Raw genomic sequence first — 22,851 nt, 5'->3', positions numbered from 1 at the left:
CTTTCTCACACTACATCCAGAGGTTTATTCATGATAACTTGTTAGAGATCAGGTCAACAGTGTTCACTAATGTAGGCTGTAGCTCAGTGCTGGCTCTCTTACTATCAAGTATGAAGTTTGTGGGTTGTGCCCTTCTACAGAGGCTTGCTACAATGGTGTACATTGTTCGGGATACCACTTTGCAGATCAGATATAAATGAAGATCTTACTTCTCCTGGGCATAGAGGATTGCATGGCACTATTTCAATGAAAAACAGGCTCTTCAAGATGCCCTGGCTAATATTCACTTGTTTCAGCATGTTTTTTCATAGTTACTTTGCTGTTTGTGGGATCTTTGTGTGCACAAATTGGCAGTTTGCATTTCCTACATCATCCTACACTACATATCCATTTTAAAATACGATTAGTATGAAAAGTGTAGAGTTGTTTTCAAATCAACAGATATTCAGGAGGGTGAAAGTTAACCACTTTCCTTTGTCTCTGGAATTTTGTTTAGGTTAGTCTAGTTAAGGATGTCAAGTTTTCTTTAAAAAAAACTGATGGAATTGACAACAGTCTAAAAGCTTTGTGGTCACCATCAATTCCAGAATTAATTAAATAATTGGATTCCTAACTACAGTGTCTCTCTCTATATCCCAGTTTCAAGGGTATTATTAGTCTAGAAACACAAATACCATGTTATCACATTATACTAGTAATTCAATTCCAGCATTACCTTACTTCTGTGTTTTTTTTTGGAATATTGACATTTCCTAATCTGTCTGAGAAATGGAGAGAAACATTGTAGAAGTCATTGGTCACCAATTTACTTCTATCATTGGGCTCTCTGTCAAGGAAGGTGAGACCTGTACAGAAGTGACGGTTTGCATCTGAACTTGAGGGTGACTAATATCCTAGTGGGAAGGTTTGTTAATGCTGTACGGTGGGGTTTAAAGTTGCAGGGGGATGGGAACCCGAGTACCAGAACAGTCAGTGGAAAGGTTCTGGAGGCAGATGTTGGTCAGTCCCTCAAAGTCAGGAATCAAAAGGTTGAGCATGGTGCGACTAGCGTCCTGAGCTGCGTATATTTCAAAATGCAAGAAGTATTGTAGGAAAGGTGGATGAGCTCGGTATGGATCAACACCTGGAATTATGATGTTGTAGCCATTAGTGAGACTTGGTTGCAGGAGGGGCAAAACTGGCAGCTCAGTATTCTGGGGTTCCATTTTTTTAGAGTGACAGAGCAAGAGGGATTAAAGGAGGAGGGCTGGCATTACTAGTTAGGGAAAATGTCACAGGAATTATCCGTCACGACAGACTGGAGAACTCGACTAGTGAGATGTTATGGATGGAACTGAGAAATAAGAAAGGTATGACTACGTTAATGGGGCTATATTACAAACCACCCAACAGTCCTAGGGATTCAGAGGAACAGATTTGTAAAGAGATCGCAGACTGTTGCAAGAAACATAAGGTTGTTATAGTAGGTGATTTTAACTTTTCACATATTGACTGGGAATCCCATACTGTAAAAGGACTAAATGGGATAGAGTTTGTTACGTGCTTTCGGGAAAGTTTCCTTCATCAGTACATAGAAGTCCCAACAAGAGAGGGTGCAATACTTGATCTGCTTTTAGGGAATGACAGAAGTTTGTGTAGAGGGAACACTTTGCATCTAGTGACCACAATGCCATTAGTTTCAAAGTAAGTATGCAGGTTGAGGTTCTAAATTGGTGAAAGGCCAATTTTAATGGTACTATAAAGGATCTGACAAGTGTGGATTGGGGCAAACTGTTTTTTGGCAAAGGTGTTCTTGGAAAGTGGGAGGCCTTCAAAAACAAAATTTTGAGAATACAAAGCTTGTTATGTGCCTGTCAGAATAAAGGGTAAAGATAACAAGTGTAGAGATCCTTGGTTTTCAAGAGATATTGAGGCCCTGGTTAAGAGAAAAAGAGAGATGCGTAGCAGTTATAGTCAAGTAGGGACAAATGAGGTGCTTATGGAATACAAGAAATGCAAGAGAACACTTAAAGAAGAAATCAGGAAGGCTAAATGAAGGCATGAAGATGCTCTAGCAGACAAGGTGAAGGAGAATCCTAAGGGATTCTACCGGTATGTTAAGAGCAATAGGATTGCTAGAGACAAAATTGGTCCTCTCGAAGACTAGAATGGTAATCCATGTGTGGAAGATCTTAAATGCATTCATTGCATCTGTATTTACTCGGGAGAAGGCTACAGAGTCCATAAAAGCGAGGCAAAGTGGCATCAACTTCGTAGACCCTGTACAGATTATAGAGGAGGTGTTTGCTACCCTGAGGCAATTCAGGGTGGATAAATCCCCTGTTACTGACAAGGTGTTCTCTCAGACCCTATGGGTGACGGGTGCAGAAATTGCTGGAGTCCTAGCTGAGATATTTAAAATATCACTAGTGACAGAAGACGTACCAGAGGGTTGGAGGATAGTCAATGTTGTTCTGCTTTTAAAAAAGGCTCTAACATAAACCAGGAAATTATAGGCTGGTGAGTCTGACATCAGTAGTGGGAAAGTTATTGGAAGGTATTCTCAGGTACTGGGTATACAAGTATTTGGATAGACATGGACTGATTAAGGATAGCCAGCATGGCTTTGTGCATGGTAAGTCGTGTCTAACCAATCTCATAGAGTTTTTCGAGGAAGTTACCAGGAAAGTGGATGAAGGCAACGTATGTTATCTACATGGAGTTTAGTAAGGCGTTTGACAGGGTCCTGCATAGGAGGCCGGACAAGAAGGTTCAGTCACTTGGCTTTCAGATTGAGGTAGTAAATTGGATTAGACATTGGCTTTGTGGGAGAAGCCAGAGAGTGGTAGTAGAGTGTTGCCTCTCGTACTGGAGGCCTGTGGCCAGTGGTATGTCACAGGGATCGGTGCTGGGTCCTTTATTGTTTGTCATTTATATCAATGATCTGGCTGATAATGTGGTTAACTGGAGCAGCAAATTTGCGGATGACACCAAGGTTGGGAGTGTAGTGTACAGCGAGGAGGACTATCATGGCTTGCAGATGGATCTGCATCAGCTGGAAGAATGGGCTGAAAAATGGCAGATGGAATTTAATGCATACAAGTGTGTGGTTTTGCACTTCAGTAGGACCAACCAGGGTGGGTCTTACAGAATGGGTGGTAAGGCACTGAGGTTCTGAGTTCATAATTCATTGAAAGTGGGGTAACAGGTAGAGAGGGTTGTAAAGAAAGTTGTTGGCACATTGGCCTTCATCAGTTAACGTATTGAGTTCAGAAGATGGGACGTTATGTTGAAGGTGTATAAGACATTGGTGAGGCCTAATTTGGAGTATTGTGTGCAGTTTTGGTCACGTACTTACAGGAAAGATGTAAACAAGCTTGAAAAATTTCCAACTTTTTCTTAACAACTAATTCCATTACTTAGCCTAATAGGTTAGATTTACCACAGTACATAATTATCTATTTAAATGTTTATTTTCCTTTTATATCATTTCAATGTGAACTTAAGAATGTATAAATAATTGTAGTTTTATACATATAAAAAAATGGAAAAGGTTATATGTGTGAAAAAAGTACATGATATTTGTGAATTCCTTATCCAAATAAAAATAAAATTAAAAAAAAAGAAAAATTTCCAACGATGTTGGGTCTGGAGGACCTGTATTATAAGGAAAAATTGAATAGATTAAAACTGTATTCTTTTGAACATAGAAGATTGAGAGGAGATTTGATAGAGGTGTACAAAATTATCAGGAGTGTAGATAGGGTGCAAGCAGACTTTTTTCACTGAGGTTGGGTGGGACTACAACTAGAGGTCATGGCTTAAGGGTGAAAGTTGAGAAGTTTAAGAGAATGAAAGGAACTTCTTCACTCAGAGGGTCATGAGAGTGTGGAATGAGCTTCCAATGCAAGTGGTCCATGCGAGCTTGATTTCAATGTTTAAGAGAAGTTTGGATAGATACATGGCTAGTAGGGATATGGAGGGCTATGGTCCCAGTGCAGGTCGTTGTGAGTAGGGAGTTTAAATGGTTTCGGCATGGTTTAGATGGGCCGAAGGCCTGTACTCCTCTGTTTCTCAATGACTCTATATGAGACACAATGGCAGGGAACATCCTCTGCTCTAGGAAAGTTGAATTAATATGCATTAAGACATAGCACTGTGGGAAAATAAACACAACTGTAGGTGCTGGAATTTGAAACAAAGCAGAAATGATGGAAGAGCTCAGCTAGTCGAGCATCATCTGTGGAAGGACGAAACCAGTCAATGTCTTTGTTCCTTTTCTCAGAATGAGTTCTTTGAACATTTGATTTTGTTTAGACATTTCACCAGTATATGTGAGGGGGTGGAAATCTGGTGTCAGTTGTTTAGGGTTGAAGCAATAAGGCAATGTGTGCATTAGAACAGCATTTGTACAGTTCTCAAGCTGAAAGGTGTGGTGGACCATTGCAGAGCAAATTGCAGAATTCAGGTAGGAAATGGATAGTAAAGATAGATTGACTGTTAGACAGGAATGATCAAGACCTTGTGGACCAGTTCAATGCTTTGGTTAGTAGGGAGGGGATGGTATTGGTCAAGATCACATGGTTTTAGGGATTGAAATTAGGCTGGGGTATTACAGTGGAGCCTTGAGGGAGAAGTGTAGTAAAAGTTAAGTACTAAATAAAAGGCATATGGCAGGCTGTTTCAAGTTCTGGACTTGTAGACTCAGACCTGGTTATATCTGTCCCCATTGTAGAAACAGGCTTGAATCAGATTCAGTAGGAAGGTCTGCTTCTATGTAAGTGACTTGTGACATCTCCAGAACCCACACAAGCATTTGGATTTTCTGGTAGTAAAATCCAAATATAACTTGAGCACCACTCCAGAAGTCGAGGCGCTTTGTTACATTAGCATGCCAATTACACCAGGGGCATCCAGATTTCGTCTTAAAAACTTTGTAAATAATGCAGAAAGTAGACTTTTCTAATGTATAGCACTCATTAATATTGTTGAGCAAAATTAATAATCCCCTGTCTTCAAAGTTCAAAGTATATATATGTAACCATATACAACCCTGAGATTTATTTTCCTGCAGACATACTCAATAAATTCATAATAGAATAATAACCATGATAGAATCAAGAAAGACTGCACCAACTTGGATGCGCAACCAATGTGCAAAAGACAACAAACTGCAGATACAAAGAGAAATAAATAAACAATAAATATTGAGAACATGAGATGAAGAGACCTTGAAAGTGAGTCCATAGGTTGTGGGAACATTTCAATGATAGGGCAAGTGAAGTTATCTCCTTTGGTTCAAGAGCCTGATGGTTGAGGATTAATAACTATTCCTGAACCTGGTGGTGTGAGTCCTGAGGCTTCTGTACCTTTTTCCTGATGGCAGCAGCGGGAAGAGAGTGTGTCCTGAGGGATGCGGGTCCCTGATGATTGATGCGGCTTTGCTGTGACAATGCTTCGTGTAGATGTCCTCAATGATGGGGAGGGTTTTACACATGATGGACTGGGACATATCCACTACTTGTTGTAGGATTTTCTGTTCAAGGACATAGATGGTTCCATATCAGGCTCTGATGCAACCAGTCAATATACTCTGCACTGCACATCTACAGAAGTTTGTGAAAGTTTTAATGGGTAACCTGTATTGTCCTAAATAATGAAAACTTTAGAATGATGCCCCTTTTTGTACAAGATTCATTGACTTCAACTTTATCCTGTGATAATCTAAATTGTGCAGACTGGCGGTTCTAAAGGGAACAGCTGTTTGAGAGCTACCTATGCCTCAGGTTTCTGAAAGAGGTAGCTGAAGAAATTGCGAAGGCAAGTCCAGATCTTTCAAGAATCTCTAGATTCTGGAATTATTCTGGAGGACTGGAAAATTGCAAATGTCACTCTACTCTTTCAGGAGGAAGGGAGGCAAAACACAGGAAATTATAGGCCAGTTAACCTGACTTCAGTGGTTGGCAAGGTGTTGGACTCCATTATTCAGGATGAGGTTTTGGGGTAATTGGAGGCGCGTAATAAAATAAGCCAGTCAGCATGGTTTCGTTGAGGGAAAATCTTTCCTGACAGATCTGTTGGAATTCTGTGAGGAAAATACAGGCAGAATAGACAATGGAGAGTCAGTGGATGTTGTTTACTTGGATTTTCAGAAGGCTTTTGACAAGGTGCCACACATGAGGCTGCTAAACAAGGTAAGAATCCATGGTATTAAAGGAAAGATACTAGCATGGACAGAAGATTGGCTGACTGGCAGAAGTCAAAGAGTAGAAACAAAGGGGACCTTTCCTGGTTGGCTGCCAGTGAGTGGGGTTCCGCAGGGGTCAGTGTTGGGACTACTTCTTTTCATGTGATTTAGAGCTGTGATCCTCTTATGAAGGGTAGGTAATTTACTCACATAATATTATTTTAATCTTTTTGATTAGTGTTGTGATTTTTTTTAACTTACTATTTTCCAGTAACATTTAAAAATCAGGAATATTAGTAACTGAAACACAGAAAGTTGTCAATAGTTATTGTGATATCTTGTGATATGGGTCCTTGAGGTATGATGCCAGTATCTTGCCTCATAGGGAACCCTCCAGCTTGTCCGATATCTGTCAAGTGTAGAGTGAGGCAGGCAGAAGGGAGAAAGATTGGAAGATGGAAGCTTGTGGTTTTCCTGACAGATCACTGCTGGGACGATTTTTAAAAAATGTACTTTAATGATTTAGACATGTTTGTGCAAAGTAAAATTTCCAAATTTGAAAGTTATCCAAAGCTTGGAATTGTGTTAAAGGAGTGAGGAAGAGAGTAGTAGGCTACAAATGGACATATTGACTGAATGGGTGAGGAGGTGTCAGAAGAAGCTTAATGTGGATCTACTTTCCTGGACAAATGGTAACGTTATGTATGAAAGGATCTTGGAAGGACAGCTAGTAAAGAATCGCCACACTTAACTTGGTCCAGATGGGAATGAGAGGCGACATACATTAGATTAAATAGCAGAATTCTAAAAGAGTGTGCAGGTGCAGAGGGTCCTGGTGTGTTTCTGCATAAGGGATAGAGCTGTTGGACAGTAGTTAGGAAAGCTGTGTGATCCTGGGATTCATATGTAGAATTACTGAATGTAAAATAAGGTAGGTTTAAACCTATATAAAACTTGGGTTAGGCCAAAATTCCCAAGACATGTCAGACCTGCATGAAGATCTGCTGGTTAAACCTCATGACCTTGGCTTGCCGAGGGGATCAGGCCTACAGTCCTTGGAATCGCCTGATGCCGGTGGCCGGAGGTGGGGACGTCGTAAGCAGCGTGCGAGGAAAGCGAGCAGGAGCCCATGCCAGGCAAAAAGCAAACCCTAGCCGCCCGGCTTTCCCGTCCATTCTGCGCTCCAATGTCCACTCCCTGGACAATAAATTGGACTACATCCGACTCCACGAAATACTCGGAGGGAGTACAGAGTCTGCTGTGCGTATGTTTTCACCGAAATGTGGCTCACTGATGGAATCCCGGACGCCACCATTCAGCTGGACGGGCTTGTCTTGTTTTGAGCAGATAGAGATGCAGCTCATTCTGGTAAGACTCACAGTGGTGGCTTGTGTGCTTACATCAATACGGAATGGTGCAAGAACTCCGTGCTGGTTTCCAGATACTGCTCATCGCGTGGAGTTTGTAACTGTTAGATGCAGACCATTTTATTTACCACGGGAATTCACCACTGTCCTTATAGTCGGTGTCTACATTCCCCCCAGCGCTAATGCTGAGGAGACGCTCTGTGAACTGTATGGGGCTATTAGCGAACGGCAGAACGTGCACCCTGATGGACTGTTTATTGTCGCCGGAGATTTTAACCACGCGAACCTTAAGTCAGTGCTCCCCAGGTTCCATCAGAACGTGGACTTTGCAACAAGAGGGGAGAATGCGTTGGACCTTGTTTACACGAACATTCCCGATGCGTGTCAGGCAGATCCCCGCCCCCCACCTCGGTAACTCAGATCATATCTCTGTTATGCTAATCCCAGCTCTAGACCAGTTTAGAAGCAGGTGAAAACCTGGCCGGCAGGAGCCATCTCTGCTCTTCAAGACTGCTTTGAGCACACTGACTGGCACATGTTCAGGGAGGCTGCAACCGATGGTGACTCTACCAACTTAGAGGAGAACACAGCATCAGCGACGAGCTACATCAGCAAGTGCATCGATGATGCCACTGTGGCCAAGACCATCACTACTACACGCGCTAACCAGAAGCCATGGATGACCGCGGAGGTGCATGCGCTGCTGAGGACCCATGACTCCGCCTTCAGAGCAGGCGACAAGGTAGCCCCAACAACAGCGAGAGCCAAACTGTCCCAGGCCATCAGAGAGGCAAAGCGTGCCCACGCCCAGTGAATCCACAGCCACTTCCAGGACAGCAGTGACAGGAGGCACGTGTGGAAGGGCATTCAGGACATCACCAACTACAAGACAACATCACCTGCCTGTGCTGGTGATGCCTCCCTCCCAGATGCGTTGAACAACTTCTACACTCATTTTGAGGTGGAAAATAATGTGGCAGCAAGGAAGACCACCCCTCCTCCAAATGACCAGGTGCTGTGTCTTACCGTGGTCGATGTGAGGAGAACCCTGTGCAGGGTCAACCCATGGAAGGCTGATGGACCAGACAGTATTCCTGGCAGAGTGCTTAGAGGATGTGCAGACCAGCTAGCGAAGATTCTCACTGACATCTTCAATGTCTCCCTGAGCAGCGCTGTTGTTCCTATGTGTTTCAAGGCCGCCACCATCGTCCCCATGCCAAAGAAGTCTTCAGTGTCCTGCCTCAACGACTACCGTCCCGTTGCACTCACATCCATCATCATGAAGTGTTTCGAGAGGCTCGTCATGAGGCACATCAAGACCCTGCTGCCACCCTCACTGGACCCCCTGCAGTTTGTGTACTGTCCCAACCGTTCAACAGCCGACCCCATTGCCATCACCCTTCACCTGGACAAAAAAGACGCGCATGTTCGAATGCTGTTCATAGACTTCAGTTCAGCATTCAACACAATCATTCCTCAAAAACTGATTGGAAAGCTGAACCTACTGGGCCTGAACACCTCCCTCTGCAACTGGATCCTAGACTTCCTGACTGGGAGACCTCAGTCAGTCCGGATTGGAACCTACTGCCCTCTACTGTGCCTATTGTTTATTATTTATTGTAATGCCTGCACTGTTTTGTGCACTTTATTCAGTCCTGGATAGGTCTGTAGTCTAGTGTAGTTTTTGTGTTGTTTTATGTAGTTCAGTGTAGTTTTTGTATTGTTTCATGTAGCACCATGGTCCTGAAAAATGTTGTCTTGTTTTTACTATGTCTGTACCAGCAATTATGGTCGAAATGACAATAAAAATGACTTGACTTGTATGGGAATGCGAAGGGAGAATCAAAATGGCTAACAATCGGGAGCTTCAGGAAACCAGGTGCTTTGTGCCGAGCTGCTAGCCATTTCAATTCTCCACATTCCCACACTGATACCTGTCTTCAGCTGCCTCTACTGCCAAGATGAGCTAAGCACCATTTAGAGGAGTGTCACCTTGTATTTCACCTGGGTGGTTTACAGCCAAAGACATGAGCATTGAATTCTCCAATTTCAGGTAAAATGCCCCACTCTGCCCCCTTTTCTGTCGCCTCCTGATCTCCCCAGCCTCCTTCACCTTATTTCTTTCTCCTACTCCTTCCACTTCATCTGCCCATCACCTATACACTCCTCCCACTGGGTCTCCTCCCTCCACTGTTCCTATCTACCCGTCTCACCTCTTTATTTGATTCAATTTATATTCCTCCCCTACCAGATTTCATCATCTGCAGCCCTCTGTCACCTGCCCTTATCACCTTCCAGCCTCTTCATTTTTCCACTCTTCCCTCCTCCATTTGCTGATCACCCATCCTCACCAGGATCCATATTTCACTTGCTCTACTCCACATAATTTCTTTACACTGCCCATCTCCCTTCTTTCTTTCAGTCCAGATGAAGGGTTTCAACTTGAAATGTTGGCTGTCCATTTCCATTCACAAATGCTGCCTGGCCCATTGAGATGCTCCTGCGTTTTGTTTGTTACTCCATATTCTTGCAGCTGCAGTCTCCTGGGTCTCTAAGGAATTTCAATATAAGGCCTTGAATGGAGAAGCTGGAATTGTTAAGAAGAGATTTGATACAGCCATACAAGTTTACAACGGATTCACAGGGTAATTTAGGAAAGCTGTTTCTCTTGGTTTAAGGATCAGGCACTCTTAAAATTTTAACCGAAAGGTACAAGTGAATTTGAGTATTTCAAGATAAGATATGAAAATCGCTTCCATCGGTTAAAGCTTTCAAACGGAATTAGATGGGCACTTGAAAGAGAATAATTGGAAGGGTAAAGCGAATGAGTGGGGTAAAGGAACTGGTGGGCTGCTTTACTAACAGTGTAAACTTTATAGAATGAATGATCTCCTGAGCCATAACAAATATGTGGTTCTATGATTATAAAGAATACAGGATATTATAATGCATGAAGGAGAAGCCTATGTCTATTACCAAGAGGTCAACACTACAAGAAACCTAAAGGTGTTAGGAAAATATGGAACAAGGTTATACAAGAGTGTCATACAAGAGAAAATAAAACATTGGATCTTCTGTATGCAATTGTAACAGATGCATACAACTCCGCAGCTCTTCCCACCACTTGGAGGATCAGATTACAACCTGATTCACCTCATGCCCTTGTATAAACCCAGTGTACAGCAGCAACTAGCTACCACCAGGATAGTAAATAAGTGGTCTCCAGAGGCTATTGAGGCTTTGAAGGGCTGCTTTGAGGTTACTGTGCTTTGAGGAATGTGCTTTGTGTACCATATGGGAAGGACATTAACAGACTTCCTGATTGCATCACTGCCTACATCAACTTTTGTGTGAACACTGTAATAGATTAGATTCAACTTTATTGTCATTGTGCTGAGTACAGATACAAAGCCAATGAAATGTGGTTAGCATCTGACCAGAAATGCAAAGAATACCATCAAGGACTGTTCGCTGCTTCCCTAACAACAAACCATGGTTCACCAGTGGTCTGAAGGCTCTTCTCAACCACAAAAAGAGAAGCCTTTAGATCAGGAGACAGGGAGGAATTGAAACACGCGTAGAGAGATCTAATGGAGAAGATCAAGGTGGCTAAAGAGGAGTACAGGAGAGAGCTGGAGAAGAAGCTTGGGCAGAGTAGCACTCGGGAGGTGTGGAGAGGCATGAAGAACATCACTGGCTTCAATCAGCCTAGCTGCAGAGCCTCAGAATGCAGTGTGAATGGGCGAATGAGTTAAACCATTTCTTCAATAGGTTTGGCAATTGCCCTTCTGTTCAGAATCAGAATCAGGTTGATTAACTTGGACGCTACCTCACTTTTTTTAATATACAGTATTTCTGTTTTTTGCACGATTTTTATTCTATTCAATATACATATACTGTAATTGATTTACTTATATATTATTATTTTTATTTTATTTTCTTCTATATTATGTATTGCATTGAACTGCTGCTAAGTTAACAAATTTCACGTCACATGCTGGTGATCACACCCCCCTCAGCACACCAGTCCAGATGTCAAGGCACCCAATGCTCCCTCAGCACTAACAGCTCCCCTCCTTCCCCACTCCAGTTCAACACTGGGGGAAAAGCTTTGTACAATGCAGGTTGGTACTTGCATTTTATCCTGAAAAATGAACTGCTTGACTGGCAGAGGACAGTTTGTGAGGCTTCAGAGCTGCGCGTCAGACATGGCTATAAGCAGTACTGGGGCCCCACACAGGCTCCCTTCCTGTTTATCCTGTATACCTTGGACTTTAGATACAACGCTAAGTCAAGTCATCTGCAGAAATTCTCTGATGACTCAGCAATACTTGGACGTATAAAGGGAGGATGGGAGGACAAATACAGGGCCCTGGTGGAGGACTTTGTCAAGTGGTGCAAGCTGAATCATCTGCAGCTCAACATCAGTAAGACAAAGGAGATGGTGATGGACTTAGTCTGCACTGCTCTCTTGTTACTATTGATGGTGAGGATGTGGATGTGGTGAGGACCTACAAGTACCTAGGGGTGCACCTGGATGACAGACTTGAGTGGAGCACGGGCCAGAATCGCCTCAATTTCCTGAGGAAACTAGCGTCCTTTGGAGTACGCAGGCCCCTCCTTCTCATGTTCCACCAGTCTGTGGTTGCCAGAACAATCTTCTATGTGGTAGTGTGCTGGGCCAATGGCATCAACATGGGTGATGCCAACAGGGTCAATAAACAGATTATAAAGGCTGGCTCTGTTATAGGAGTCAAACTGGACACATTGGACGCTGTGGTAGAATAAAAGATCCTAAGGAAAATCCTGGCAATTCTGGACAGTGTTTCTCACACTCTGCATGCCACCTTGGCAGAACAGAGGAACACTTTTAGTCATAGACTAAGACAACTGTGCTGCTCTAAAGAGCGCTATATGAGGTCATTCTTGCCCTCAGCCATTAGGCTCTATGAGTCAACCTATAGCCGGGGAAGTGATGACCCTCTCCTGTTTGACTGTTTGAGGTAACTTGCTTTTTATTCTTCCTTACTTCTCTTCTAATATTTTTATATCTGTACACTTGTAATTTTTGTGACACTGTGATTTTTTTTGCGATCAATGAAGTATGTATGTATGTATGTATCTATCTATCTAAAGGACAATAAATGAAAAAAAATATTAACATAAAACCAAATGAGATGTAAAGATATTTTATAAATACTTGGCCAATGAGAACAGAATATATTTTTGGCTTTTTTTTGAGGAGCGGGACAATGCAGGTGTTGTAACTATTGAAGAGTGCAAAATATTATGATTTTAATAAAGGAGGAACTATAAAAATAAGTCTACATTGTTGACTGTATCTGGTATTCCCTATGTAGCCTCCTCTACATTGGTAAGACCTGATGTAGGTTGGGGGACTGCTTTGTCAAGCACCTTTGCTCCATCTGCAGAAAATAGGATTTCCTGGTGGCCAACCATTTTAATTCCAATCCCCATTTCCATTACGATGTGTTGGTTCATGGCCTTTTGTCACGATGAGGCCACTGTCCGGTTAGGGGAACAACACCTCGTGTTCCCGTCCAGATGAAGGGCCTTGGCAAGAAACATTGACTGTTTATTCCTCTCCATAGATGCTTCTGACCTGCTAATTTCTTCCAACATTTTGTGTGTATTGCTCTGGATTTCCAGCAGAAAGCCAGCTAATGAGTATTCCCAACTTCCTGTAACCAAGTTAACTTTAGGCATCAAGTTTGACTTCCTTTAATAGGTCATATATCCCGTATTTGCTAAGTCCTTGCTTCTGCATCGCAGAACAAAACTGGCTTTATTTAGGGGTTTGGATGAATCACACACACAATGTTAGAGGAACTCAGCTGGTTAGGCAACATGTATAAGAGGAAGTGAACAGTTGCCATTTCGGGCTGAGACCCTTTATCAGGGCCTGCTGAGTACCTCCAGCATTTTGTATACCTTGCTCAAGATTTCCAGCACCTTGACAATCTCTTGTGTCTCTAGTATGAACGGTCGTTTTCCTTTCATGGATAAATGGGTTCCTCTTTCTACATTTTCCCCTCAATAAATCTATTTAATATCTGTGCATATTTAATCATGTTTTATTTCCATTCCAAGGGACACTGGAACAAAATTTGAGGTTAATTGTGTCCTTTGAATCAGTTAACACTTATTAATTCAAGGATGGTTGATCTCTATTTTAATTCAGTTACCCACTTGGGTTAAAAATCTCTTAGTATCTTATACTGATGGACTTCATTGGGACTCAAGTTTTGAAGTGACCTAGTTGTGACATCTTTTTAGGGGAAAGGGTTCTAGATTTCTATCAACCTTTGAATCCAAAGCATTCTCTGCTCATGGTGGAGTCCATAATCACTGGATATATTTACGTTGGAGATAGATCAATTCCTTGACTGTTAAAATATTTAAGATATATGGGGAACTGGCACAGAAGTGGAGTTAAGACAGAACAGACTTGAGAATCTTGGTGGCCTACTCCTGCTCCTATTTTACATTACTGTTTGAGAGAAGCTTATCCTACGTGCTTAATTATGTGACAGTACTTAGAGCATGTCACTTTATATGAAAGTGATCAGAGATATTTCAAAAGAAGTCTTTTTTTTTGTAACTAGCCTCATTTGATGTGCAGCAAGGGATTCTTCCTACACTATATTTCACTTCTCTACATAATCCCCTCCGCTTTATAACCAGCAGACTGTTTGCATCATTAACATACGAACCTAAGGGTTCCTGTAAATGATTTACATCATTTTGTTACAATTTTATGTATATATAAATTTTATTGTATTTCTTTCTTTGCCTGTTAATGCCCACAAGAAAATGAATCTCAGGGTAGTATATGGTAACATATATTTACTTTGACTTTGATATTAGCAACATCAAACTAAAGGCAGTGATGAAGTAACTATACTGTTCCTTTTATTTGCTTGCTTTACATTCTAAATAGTTCATTTGTTTCCTATTTGGTATAGTTGGCCCAGTTTTGTTTATGCAATATTTATTTAACAGCACAGGATTTTATGTTGCAAAGCAGCCTTTTCCCCACTCCATTCACTTGAGCTCACCCTATGACCATTTCATTGATATGTTTACCTCTCTTTTCCTTGTAAGTTTATATTTCACAAGAGCTGCTATTTACTATCCATTGTGAAGTATCTGGTTGCAGGACAGAACTATCATATCAACCCAGGTACTACATGTTGATTTGAAAATTTAATGAAGTCTGTAGCTGATAGTCTCTAATGGGTGTGCTTGATTTCCTTTTGCAGCACAGGTACAGGTGATTAGTGCCGCACTTCGAGCTGCACGATTGGATTCTGCACCAGGAGAAGAATTGTCGCCTGATGCTGAAAATACAGAAGAGGTCCAGGCTAATACATCACTCTTCAGTCCAGTACTTGCTGCACCCACAGACACTATGTGCATCAAAGGTGATGTGTCGGTGGGCTTGGACGCAACAGTTGAAGTTTCAAGGTCATCGACGGAACTCCTGGTTGAATGTTTTGAATCTAATGAAAATGAACAGATTATGGTAAGTTAATATCTTTCAAGTTTTGATTTGATTTCATGTGTCTTGGATCTAAATCTTGGAGTTTCACAGGACTAGGTCTGCTATATTACTGAATACCTTCTGATATTACATACTTATTGTCTTGCATGTTGCATACTATACCATTAAATAAAAACAAAAATACTCAGTAGGTCAGGCAGTGTCCGAGGAGACAAAAAATACAGTCAACCTTTTGGATATCCATTTATCAATGTTTAACTTCTATACAATAAGACCATAAGACATAGGAGCGAATTTAGGGCATTCAGCCCATTGATTCTGCCCTGTCATTCCATCATGCCTGATCCTGAATCCACTGAACCCCATACACCTACCTTCTTGTCACGCCCTTTGATGCTCTGACTGATCAGGAAACTATCAACTTCCGCCATGGACCCACAATGTAGAGTGTGGTGCTGCATTTACATAACTGACTATGAACTGTACAACCTTGAAATATTATGTGTTTCCTTTGTGACAAACCTCGATGTGTGGTGTTGCTTCAGAGTGCAATTAAAAGAATTGTATGTGCACAAATGCCTATAACATTTGCAGTTGGTGCATTTTTAATCTTGGCAGGCTAGCTGAGGTTACCTTCTTATCAGTGGAAAATTGTTAATTTTTGTGATTTGCAGAGTGCTGACCTCTTAAGATATTATACTTAGTCAAGATGTTCCTGTGACTATGAGAAAATCAAGTGGATAATTATAGGCACATTAGGCTTTCTTCATAAACATGAGGTTCTGTAGATGCTGGAAATCCAGAGTAACACACTTAAAGGAACTCGGCAGGTCAGGCAGCATTGATGGAGAGTCATAAACATTTTGGGCTGAGACCCTTCGACGGGACTGGAATGGAAGGGGGAATAAGCTAGAATAAGAAGGTTTTCGGAGGGGGTGGTGTGAAGAAGTACAACTGACAGTTGATAGGTGAAGCCAGGTGAGGAGGAAGATAGGTGGGTGGTAGCAAGGATGAAGTGAGAAGCTGGAAGGTGATGGGTGGAAAATGTAAAGAGCTGGAGAAAACAGAATTTGATAGGACTAGAGAGCGGACCATGGGAGAAAGGGAAGGAGGAGGGGCACAAGAGGAAATTGATAGGCAGGTGAAAAGAAAAGAAGGGGTAAGAGGAGTGCCAGAATAGAGAAGGAGAGAGGGGGGTTAGAATTTATTGAAGGTTAGGGAAATCAATGTTCATGCTATCAGATCGGAAGCTACCCAGACAGAATATGAGATGTTGCTTCTCCTCTACTGCCATGACTTGGCTACTCTCAGGTTGGGGCCCTTAGACGGCATGGGAATGGAAATGGGAAAGGACAGTGGAGTTTAAATGGTTGGCCTCTGGGTAATCTTGCCTGTTGCAGACAGAGTGAAGGTGCTTAACAAAGCTGTCCCCCAATCTACGGTACGTCTAATAATCTACCGATGTAGAGGAGGCCACATCAGGAACACCTGATACAGTAGGTGACCCCGACAGATTTGCAGCTGAAGCATTGCCTCACCTGGAAGGACTGTTTGAGGCCCAGAATGGGGGTGAGGAAGGAGGTGAATGGACAGGCGAAGGACCTGCACCATTTGCAAGAGTAAGCGCCAGGAGGGAGATCAGTGGGCATGATGAATGGACAAGGGATCACCAAGAGCGTGGTCTGTGTGGAAAGTGGAAAATGTGAGATTTTGGGGTGTGCGGGGTAAAGATGTGATAAAGTGATACGATCCTGTTGAAGATGGCAGAAGTTATGGAGAATGATGGGCTGGATGCGGAGGCTTGTGGGGTGGTAGATAAGGATGCATACAGTACCCAAGGTGTTGGTTGGTACCATATAGTAGAGAAGGGGCTTGGTTGAAATAGAACTTCTGTTAACCCCTGCATTTAATTGAGTTGGAAATCTAAAGCAGATGCAAGATACAACTTGAATGCATTGCCATTCCAAAATTAATCCTATCACGTTTTGTTGACCTGTTGAAGATTTGATAGTATTAATTACAATCTGTCCCCTCCTCCCAAAAAATCTGATCACTTTCTCATTACGACCAAAATCAACCAACTGAGCATCAAAGCAATTAACATGTTTGATGCAGAGTGTAAAATTTTAGTGACTGCAATACTTCGCACCTTTTGAATTCATTCTCCAGCTAACACTATATTACACAAAATATGATAGTCTTGGGATATAAAATGTAGGGCAGTTAGGTATAGTGGGATAGCCTTTGTTCACCTGGTATCTGCTTTAATGTTCTCTTAGAGGGTGTGATTTTTGGAGTCATTACTGGTGGCCTATACCATTAAATAGTTTGTAGTAAATAGTTGTATATTCCATTTTCAGAACCTGAGTAGTAAAACACATTGTGATGCTGGGACATTGAAGATGGAACATGACAACAGTTTGCTTTTTGGTGACGATCAATCAAAAATCCAGGTTTGTAAACTTTAGTTCTGTTTAGAGTGATGCAATTTCCAGCTTGTGTTAATGACATCTTTACTTCCCCCAACTCTGCTTTCTGCAGAGATCGCTCCTTCCGTGATTCCCTTGTCCTTTCATCTCTCCGTACTAATGTCCTTCCTGGTGCTTATCCCTACAAACAGCAGAAGTGCTACACTTGCCCATTCACCTCCTTCATCACCTCCATTCCGGGCCCCAAACAGTCCTTCCAGGTGAGGCAACACTTCACCTGCAAATCTGTTGGAATCATCTATTCTACTGTATCCAGTGCTCCCAATGCAGCCTCCTTTATATCAGTGAGAGCTGATTTAAATGGAGGATCACTTTGTCAAGCACCTTAGTTCCATCCACAAAAAGCAGAATTTCCTGGTGGCCAACCATTTCAATTCGTATTCCCATTCCCATCTCGACATGGTGGTCTGTGGTCTCCTCTTCTGCCACAGTGAGACCACTTTCAGGTTGGAGGTATATGGGATGAGATCTCAGATGACATGTTAGTACTCAAAAGAAAAGTTATCTGGTCCTTCATAAATTTTATAAGATCACTATCCGACAGCAAGGTCAGGTTAAAACGCCAATGTTTATTCATTTGAGCGAAACCAGGGAGATTTATGGACAGGGTAACTGGGGCATGATCTGAAATCAATATACTCTGATAATCACAAGAGCGAACAGATGGAATCAGCTGATTATCCATTAAGAAATAATCAATTCTAGTAAAAGTATGATGGACATGTGAAGAAAAGGAATAATCTCGCTCAATAGGATGGAAAAAACGCCACACATCAGAGATACCATAATTAGAAAGGAAAGAGTGTATAGATAGAGCAGATTTACCTGGGAGTCTAGGAACAGAGGAGAATCGATCCAATACTGGATCTAACCAACAATTAAAACCGCCACCCAATATGAGGGAATATAAACTCAAGTCAGGCAATAAAGAGAAAAAAACGATCAAAAAAATCGACATCATCTGATTTGGGAGCATAGAGGTTAGCCAAGACTACCCTATTATTAAACAATTTCCCAGAGGCGATAATAAAACGACCATTTGTATCCAATACTTTGTCGTGAAGCTCAAAGGGAACATTCTGATTAATAAGGATTGAAACCCCCCCCCCCCGGCTTTAGTCCCACCCACCTAGACATAAAGCGAGAATTATCAGAACTACGAATATGTGTTTCTTGCAAAAAAGCAATGTCAGCTTTGAGCTGCTTAAGATGTGAAAACACCTTCCTTCTTTTAACAGGATGGTTCAATCCCTTAACGTTCCAGCTTATAAGATTCAACAGGCTAACCATTGTCATATAAAAAAGCATAAAGGGTAGTAGGCATAAATAGGAACAAACATTCAAATAACAGCTGTGGGGCAAAAGTATAAGACAAGAAAGTATAAGACAAAGGATATCTAAGGGGTTGTATAAATAGTATTGGCATTAGGGAACCCTCGCCCCCCAATCCCAAAGCAAGAAGGCTACCAAAGAACAGCAGCAAGCTCTTCAGAAAAAAACTACCCCTAAACCCAACTTCCAGTTTCTGAATATCTTCATAAGCTTCGTTTAATTAACAGTTCATAAAAAAACAGAGAACTTATGTACTACGAATTAAAATTGTACATAAGGAGAAAGAGAAACAGTACCATCAGAGTATTAGACTTAACTCAAAGTAATAATCCAGAGTACCATATCTGCAAAAAACTATAAAAAAGAATTCAGTAATTAAAAATTTAATTTAAAAAGAAAACGGGAAAAAAACCAAAGAGAGAAAAAAAAGTACTAATCGGCTATTTTAAATAATCAAATCGTGTCTGAAGGAGTCGCAATGGCAGAGAGACTTTCGATAAATTCCTGAGCTTCTGTAACAGAGTTGAACCATTTTTAGTCCCCAGTACAAAGAGTTATTCGGAGATGGGCAGGATAACGCAGAGAGGGCCTGAATCCACGATCGTAGAACTCTTTCACAATGACTTTGTACTCGGCGCACAACCTCAAAACTTGAGGAGCATAATCTTCAACAATACGAATGGAATGACCCTTATAATGCAATTTTCCTCTCCGACGTGCTTCCGTAATCAAAAGGTTTTTCACTTGATATCGATGAAAACAGAGTATAACTGGGCGTGGCCTAGAGCCCAAGTCAGGCTTGGCCAGAAATGAACGGTGAGCTCTGTCTAACTAGGGTAAAGTCAGAAGAGTATCTTTCCCAAAAATCTCACAAAGAAGAAGAAAATTCAACAGGAGATCTGCTTTCGATAGCCTCTGGCAGACCGAGGATTCGTAGATTATGCCTTCTGCTCCGAGCTTCGAGATCAGCTGTTTTTGATGATAACTTGGTGTTATACTCACTCAAATTAGAACAAACAGCTCCCAGCTGCTGAACACGACATTTTAAATCTTCGGTCTCTGAGTCAAGATGAGAGAGATGTACGGCATGATCCTCCACTTTGGAATTAATTTGATCTAATTTTGACTCTAACAATCTGAAAGAAGACTTATATTCGGACTTAAGTTGAGATATAACCTTTAGTTGGTACTGATCCAAAATGGCAATCATGTCAGCAAAGAAGCCGGAGACAGTCACAGTCGCAGAGACTTCTTTTTTCCCAGATTTAGAGGGCTTGAAAGCCATTGTAGGACAGGCATATTCGCAGGCAGGTGGGATAACAAAAAAAAAATTAGCAGTTTGGGGTAAAAAAAAGATAAGAAGTGCGGAGGTAAGAAGTGAAACGGAGCGACAGTTTTAAGCGATTAACTTATCGCCATCTTACCGGAAGTCCCATCAGACCAGCTTTAAAAATAGGCTGTAAAATGGCAGATGGAATTTAATGCAGACAAGTGCAAGGTGTTGCAGTTTGGTAGGACCAACCAGGGTAGGTCCTGCATGGTGAGCAGGAGTGTGATAGAATAGAGGGATTTGGGAATACTGATCCATAATTCCTTGAAGGTGGTGTCACAGATAGACAGGGTCGTAAAGAAAGCTTTTTGGCACATTGGCATTCATAAACCAATGCATTGCATACAGGAGTTGGGATGTTATGTTGAAATTGTATAAGACGTGGGTGAGGCCTAAGTAGAATATCGTGTGTAGTTTTGGTCTACAGGAAAGATGTAAATTCAATTGAAAGAATGCAGAGAAAATTTACAAGGATGTTGCTGGGCTTGAGGACCTGAGTTATAGGGAAAGGTTGAGTAGGTTAGGACTTCATTCCCTGGAATGTAGAAAATTGAGGAGAGATTTGACATAATTTGACAAAATTCCGAGGAGTATAGATGGGGTAAATGCAAGCAGGCTTTTCCACTGAGGTTTGGTGAGACTTGAACTAGAGATCACGGGCTAACGGTGAAAGGTGAAATGTTTAATGGGAACATGAGCGGGAACTTCTTTACTCAGAATGTGGTGAGAATGTGGAATGAGCTGCCAATGCAAGTGGTGGATGTGGGATTGATTTTAAAGTTTAAGAGTAATTTGGATAGGTACATAGATGAGAGGGGTGTGGAGGGTTATGGACCAAGTGCAGATCAATGGTACAGACTAGATGGGTCAGAGGGCCTGTTTGTGTGCTATACTGTTCTATGACTCTATGTTAATGATTTGGATGATGGAGTTGATTTTGTGGCCAAGTTTGCAGGTAATACAAAGGTAGGTCGATGGGCAAATAGTATAGAAGAAGCAAGGAGTCTACAGAAGGACTTGGACAGATTAGGAGAATGGACAAAGAAATGGCAGATGGAATACAGTGTAGGGAAGTGTAAGGTCATGAACTTTGTTAGAAGGAATAACGACGTAGACTATTTTCTAAGCAGGGAATGATTTCAGAAATCAGAAGTGCAAAGGAATTTGGGAGTCCTAGTATAGAATTCCCTAAAGATTATCTTGCAGGTTGAGTCTGCAGTAAGTAAGGCAAATAAAATGTTAGCATTCAGTTCGAGAGGTCTAGAATATAAAACTAAGATTGTAATTCTGAGGCTTTATAAGGCATTGGTCAGACCACATTTGGAGTACTGTGAGCAGTTTTGGTGTCCATATTTAAGAAAGGATATGCTGACATTGGAGATGGGTTCAGAGGAGATTTACGAGAACGATCCCAGGAATGAAAGGATTAGTATATGATGAGCATTTGTTGGCTCTAGGCCTGTGCTTGCTAGAGTTCAGAAGAATAAGGGTTTTCTCATTTAGACCTACTAAATAGTGAAAGGTCAAGATAGAGTGGGCGTGCAAAGGATGGTTCCAGTAGTGGGAGAATCTAGGACCAGAGAGCACAGCCTCAGAATACAGGGTCATCCATTTAGAACTGAGATGAGGAATTTCTTTAGCCAGAGTTCAAGTTCAAGTTTATTGTCATCTGACTGTACATATATTCAGCCAAATGAAACAACGTTCATCTGGACCACGGTGCACCCACAATACATATTTCACACACACCACGTAAAACAAAATAATCCCACAAATAAGTTAAAATATAATCAAAATGCATGTGAAGTGCACAGCACAGGAGAACAGTACAGTAATAGTAAACAGCTTGCTGTCCTAGTGACAAGGCCATGGTGATGGCAGAGTATTCAAGAGTCTTACTGCCTGGGGAAAGAAGCTATTACCCATTCTGGCAGTCCTAGTCCAGAGGGTGGTGAACGTGTGGAGTTCATTGCCACAAATAACTGTGGAGGCCATGTCATCGGATATACTTAAAGTGGAGGTTGATGATACTTAATTAGTAACGGCGTCAAAGTTATGTGGGAAAGGCAGGAGTATGTCATTGAGAGGGAAAATAAATCAGCATTGATCGAATGGTGGAGCAGACTTGATGGGCCAAATGACCTAATTCTGCTCTTGTCTTCTGGTCTAAAAGAATCATTGATCTGAGACAATCGATAGATGTTCTTAGCCCATTAAATAATTCCATCACTTTCAAAGGTTAATTTATTATCAAAGTTTATATCAAATAAATTATTGAAATTTATGATCCATGTACAACTCTGAAATTTGTCTTCTCCAGATAGCCACAGGACAAAGAAAGAACATGAAAGTCATTCAGAGAGACTTACCTATGTATTATTGTCCTATGGTTTATCTTGCGACGTGTTGGCTCTGAGCTTAACAACAGAATTTGAATATCCCCAACCACCCGTCCCCACCGTTCCCTTTGTAACTTAAAAGGTTGAGACCTGTATTTGTCCAGGTGACCCACAGTGATGTTATTTTCAACCAAAAGCACCTTCAGTTTATCCTTTATTTCTCTCACATTGCTAAGTTTAATTGTGAGGTAACTTATAGGGAATTATTCTTGCTGTTGCTTGCTTGTAAAATGTGTTTTTTCA

The 22,851-nt window shown here is 41.6% G+C and overlaps 1 protein-coding gene across 2 annotated transcripts in view; it reads left to right on the top strand.

Annotated features, from left to right (window-relative positions):
• Positions 1-22,851, top strand: part of ppp4r1l (protein phosphatase 4, regulatory subunit 1-like) — a 92,348-nt gene that overhangs the window by 50,514 nt on the left and 18,983 nt on the right. For both annotated transcript variants that reach the window (XM_072238773.1, XM_072238767.1), the window contains 2 exons: positions 14,817-15,079; positions 17,419-17,511. In XM_072238773.1, coding sequence (XP_072094874.1) covers positions 14,817-15,079; positions 17,419-17,511 — 356 coding nt within the window. The remainder of the gene's footprint in view (positions 1-14,816; positions 15,080-17,418; positions 17,512-22,851) is intronic.

The sequence above is a fragment of the Mobula birostris genome, chromosome 2 (assembly GCF_030028105.1).
Source record: "Mobula birostris isolate sMobBir1 chromosome 2, sMobBir1.hap1, whole genome shotgun sequence".
NCBI lineage: Eukaryota > Metazoa > Chordata > Chondrichthyes > Myliobatiformes > Myliobatidae > Mobula > Mobula birostris.
Note: the sequence above shows the minus strand (reverse complement) of the source record. Positions and strands in the feature narration are given on the sequence as shown.